General features: G+C 38.7%; 1 protein-coding gene across 1 annotated transcript in view; it reads left to right on the top strand.

Moving 5' to 3' along the window:
- The first annotated feature begins 316 nt into the window (after nt 1–316).
- LOC149046928 (uncharacterized) overlaps nt 317–5,000 on the top strand; it is a 5,602-nt gene continuing 918 nt past the window's right edge. Inside the window, exons 1-6 of the mRNA XM_089202896.1 lie at nt 317–962; nt 1,097–1,414; nt 2,229–2,339; nt 2,907–3,067; nt 3,775–3,859; nt 4,685–5,000. The exon at nt 4,685–5,000 is cut by the window's right edge and continues 918 nt beyond it. Coding sequence (XP_089059022.1) covers nt 377–962; nt 1,097–1,414; nt 2,229–2,339; nt 2,907–3,067; nt 3,775–3,859; nt 4,685–4,890 — 1,467 coding nt within the window. The 5' untranslated portion in view covers nt 317–376 and the 3' untranslated portion in view covers nt 4,891–5,000. The remainder of the gene's footprint in view (nt 963–1,096; nt 1,415–2,228; nt 2,340–2,906; nt 3,068–3,774; nt 3,860–4,684) is intronic.

The raw sequence follows: 5,000 nt of genomic DNA on the forward strand, positions 1-5,000 counted from the left end.
CGAAGAAATTGAATTTGAGTGTTTTGACTGCCTCTTACAGTATGTATCAATATTCTTTAAAAATTATACATGAGTATAATAGTTCTGCATCTTTTTAGTGATTACATTGAGCCAAGCCAGGATCAAGTTAGTCCCCGTTAGGGAAATGACTCAAAAATTAAATAATCAAAGTATCTTTGTTCTTTGAATAGGGAGCTTTATATTCTGATAACATATGAATTAATGTGTAGGGGTTGAATTAGTGCTGCCTATACATCTATACTCAAGGAAAGTTTCCTTGAAAATGTGAGAATGCAAGAATCTGAGGGAAAAAAAACTTAAATTTAATCAGATCTGCTTTATTTGTTTCCAGCAGTTAGTCCTAAGTTGGCAAACCATGGATAAGCTAACTCCTGAGGAAACGCGATGGCTTATGGTTGGAATTTGTATTTTAAAGGTTCTTACACCTGCAATTAGGAGTGTCATTGGGAAAGAAATACGTCAATTGTATCAGAAAATGGTTCTTAAACCAACTTACATTCATTTACAAATATTCTCTTCCTATCATGAAAGATTTCCACCTTCTACTGTGGACCTTGAATATAAGAACATCAACAACAACGCAAAACATCCATCTGATTGCAACTATGATCGCCGTGTTAAAGATGAACTGTCATTAGCTAAACTGTTTGTGACGCCATCCTCGTCGGGTTTCACAGGTTTTGATGAAACAATGGATTCATCTGCAGCACTCTCGATTTTATGTGCAGCACCAAACTATGTTTGTAATGGAACTAGTGTTATCGCAAGGGATGTACGTAAATTGGTTCGTAATGAATGGGGCCATTGTAAGATTGCAATTTGGAATGAAGCTTATTACCAGAAGTGTTTTCAGCTTATGAAAAAACTGATCTCAAAACTGAACCTTCCTGAAGCATCGAAAAAAGATTTTTTGAAAGACTTGCAAGAGTGGAGACAGAAAGGTGAGTGACATTAAGGAACATTTTAGTTGGGTATCTTTTGTAAAGTACGTTTTGGTGAATAATTAACACGTAGCGGACTGTGTTTGACAAAATGTTGGGATTTGTCCAACGAATATCTCTCCTTATTATTCAAGGGATCGAGATGTGTGTCGGACAACAGATCAGCAGTGAAGTGTTAAAGCTTCGTCACGAGGAAATGGCAGCATTATGGACATCTGTTGACGAAAATAAAGAATCCTGGGGAAAAAGCCACAAGGGACTGAGGGACAATCTTAGCAATTTGAAAGGGCGAGTCAAAGAACTTGAAGCGAAACATGCTGATTTGAAGAGAGGTCTAAACTTCGTTAAAGAAGATTGCTTGAAACTGAAAAAAGAAGGAGTGATTTTGTCACAAAAAATCGACAGGCTGAATTCAAGAGAGGAGACTGTCCCTCCGGACATGTCTGCGAGCGGTAATTAAGTTTTAATTGGAGTTTCAAGTCCTTTACGATGAAGAGTTGTAAAACCAAAGCTGAACAAAGTCTGATACTCCGCACAAAAATTAATGCGAGGTTATAACAAGTTTTATTATTTACTGGGCCTAATTGTTTTGGATTCTTGTCTCTTATATAGCCATCACTCAAAACTTTAACTCGTAAATTGTGTGCCAATCCAACGAATATATCTTCTTATTGTTTAAGGGATGGACATGTGTTTCGGACAACAGATTATCAGTGACGTGTTAAAGCTTGTTCAAGATGAAATGGCAGTATTATCTACATCTGTTGACGAAAATAGAGAATCCTGGAAACAAGGCCACGAGGGTCTGATGAATACCCTTCACAATTTGAGAGAGCGATTTGCCAACGATTTCAGTAAACTTGAAGCGAAATATGCTGCTTTGGAGAGTGGTCTAATCTCCGTTAAAGAAGATCACTTGAAACTGAAAGAAGTAGGAGTCAGTTTGTCACGAGGAATAGACAAACTGAATTCAAAAGAGGAGACTGTCCCTCCCGACAAGTCTGCGAGCGGTAATTAGGCTTCAATTGGAGTTTAAAGCCCTTTTCGATAGGGTAGTAAAACCAAAGCTGAACAAAGGTTGGCACTCTGATAGCTAGATTATGACGATTATAACGACCAATCATAACGCGTGTAGTATTCAGTTCACAACGCTATAGAAGATGGCTTAATTAGCAGCTTGAAAAGCATTGTCTGGTGCTGTTTCTTTAACTACTAAAAATGTAATAACATGGGTTGTACTTATAATTGTTCCTTTTTCATCTTCAGGACTCCACTGGAAATTGCTCGTATTCGTTCTTCTTCTCGCATTTGTATTGTTCCTTTATGAACAATCTTTCGGAGAATGCGGCATGTTCCATTATTGGTACTCCAGGGCAGGTAGATGCAAACACCGAGATACTTTTCACCTGTTTCATGGCACGCCATTGCTATCCACTTGTCAGTGTATTAATCCACCCTTATTATGAAAAGTTAATGGCTCCTTGATCTAATGAAATTATCACATAAATTAAGAAGCAAAGAGAGATAGAAGAAAGAACAAGAATAGCTGGTGAAAAGAGAAAACATGAAATAGTTTGGCATCAAAATTCACACTTTGACAAACGTCGTTTAGGAAACAAGTTGTTGTCAATATGTCAGTCTACAAAAACTTCGTGAAGTTAAAGGATGTGGAGTCTATATTTGCGAGTCTAACGCCTTACAAATATACCAGAAGTAACTAGGCACTTTGTAAGCAAATTGTCAGGGGAGCCTGTTGAAACGCAGGGAGTAAGCTTGCGATGGACTGGCACTCCGTCAAGGGGGGAGTAGTAATACTCCTAGTCTGGGATAACTTCCGGCTGGTGGGGTCACTTGGCTCGAGCTCAGACTTTGTCGTTGTTTCAATAGATGCATTGCGACTGGTAATGAATGTTTTTTTAATTATTATTATTATTTTTGTCTCAGCACTGTTTTGGAAAATCTTAGTGGTTATTCTCCTCGTTGGGGTTGTGATCTTTCTGTATCAGCACTTCGCCCGTGGAACAACGCTTCGCTACTGGTACTCTAACTGTGGCTGTATACCAGGCCATAAGCTTTCGTTTGTTTTCAAGACATTTGACAGACAGGTACGATACGTACAGTTAATCTTTGAATAAATACCTCGCGGCGTGATAATTTTGCGGAGAAAAGATATTATTGTTCGGTATAGACGACAGCAGAACATTAACACCGACAGAAACGTGATATTGCCACATCTTTGAAGACAATTTTCGAATTGTTAGGTTAGTCTTAGGAGTCTCCAAAGGCAGAAAATAAAAAACTTTTAGGTACGCCTTTTTAGCGGCGGGGATGAAAATGTTTTCGTTTCCGAAGCGTAGTTCTCCTTTAAGTTCTATGGTTTTCTGAGAATAATGTACCATTCGGTGTCATAGGACTGGCTATTTCTGCACCCTCTTGGGATCCCAAACAAAGGAAGGGATCTGAAAAGAGCCATTTTGGGTAACAGGGCGTTTTGAGGATACAGTTTTGTAGTTCATCACCTCTTAACCCATTAGATTCTGATTCTTTATTCTCCCCCCCCCCCCCAGCTGCTACACATTTTCTCTTAAATTACGTGAGAGAATTTGGTGTTAGATCAAGATAACTACTTCTACCTGATAAGTTTGAGTGTTTTCATTGCCTTTCTGCTGGATAATGTATGGATATTGTTGGGAGAAGTTACATGCTCATCACTTCTGGGAACTAAAGGGTTAAATGATGGTAGATCAGGAATCTAAAGCTACTTTATTCGATGATTAATAGTGTTATCTACATCTCAGCTCCATTGTTTTAGACTCCAAAGGTAAATGGAGTAGAGTTTGATTGGGAGAAGTTAAAAAACAAATTGAGTTTGACATTTGAAGCCATGGATCGTCAAGGTATTTTACTACTTAATCTTGACTAATTCGTCCTTTAAGACTCAGAACAATAAAAAACGAACCGGAAATAAAATAGAGGAGTGTATTCTGAGGTTACAAAACAAAAATCATCAAAAGGGAGATTTCTCACAGTAGCACACATTACAATGCCTTAAGTTGTGATCACTGATCACTGAGCACAGAGCACTGTTGCTAATCCTGCGTAAATAAAATTACCTAATCATATTTTAGGGAACGAAAAATGATTCACTTTAGCTCAGTTGCACCGACCTGTGCTCAGGACTTAGCCAAGTTAAGATGACAGAGAAGTTATATAGAATCTGATTGCTCTTTTTCTATAATAGGATTCATCTGCTTTGTGAATGTGAACCCGAAAAAAATTATCACATTGCAATATGGAAGTCACCAAAATGGGATTCCCACGGTTTATGGAGCTTTCTAGACTAGTAGTGTTTTGAAATGTTCTCTGTAAGACAGTTGACTTCACAGTAAGGCGAATGTACCATAGGGACGATTAGCATAAAGCTGTGGTGCTAAGATGTCAACTCCGTATTGGGGGCTATCTCGCCCACTTATCAGTCATTCTATGACTTGTTTGGGTATAACAAAAGCTAGAAAATCGATCTTTCTGACAAAAGGTGCCTTGCAGTCCACGTTTTTCTAAATAGACACACGTGTTCCCGAGGGTGAAGCGAGAGGAAGAGTCAAGTTGTTATTCTTAAACAATTTTAAGGCTTCCTTAATCAGGATGGATGGGGAAGGAAACTCTTTCTATATTCAAAGTAATCGCTGCACTGACTCATTTCCTTTCCTCTTTTCTTTAAGGGATGCACTACTACCTCAACATAGACCGCTGTGCTTATGGGGGCGTTGTTCACGTGGCTTCTCGGTGGGATAACATTCCTCAAGTAAGAGGTCCAGAGATCTTTGCGGTTAACTCTGAATACGCTCAAGTGTATTATCACGACGACGGCAAGTGGCATCCCTCTATAAGTGCAAGAGACATCCGTTATACTACCAAACATAAATAGGTTAATCAGCAGATTATTTGAAGGGGGCAGAATCCTCTTAAAGAAAGCATTAATGTATGACAGCTTGGAGAACTTTTCTTCAACTGAAATGTTGGAGGAAATTTGTCGCG

The sequence above is a fragment of the Pocillopora damicornis genome, chromosome 4 (assembly GCF_964200805.1).
Source record: "Pocillopora damicornis chromosome 4, jaPocDami1.2, whole genome shotgun sequence".
Lineage (NCBI taxonomy): Eukaryota > Metazoa > Cnidaria > Anthozoa > Scleractinia > Pocilloporidae > Pocillopora > Pocillopora damicornis.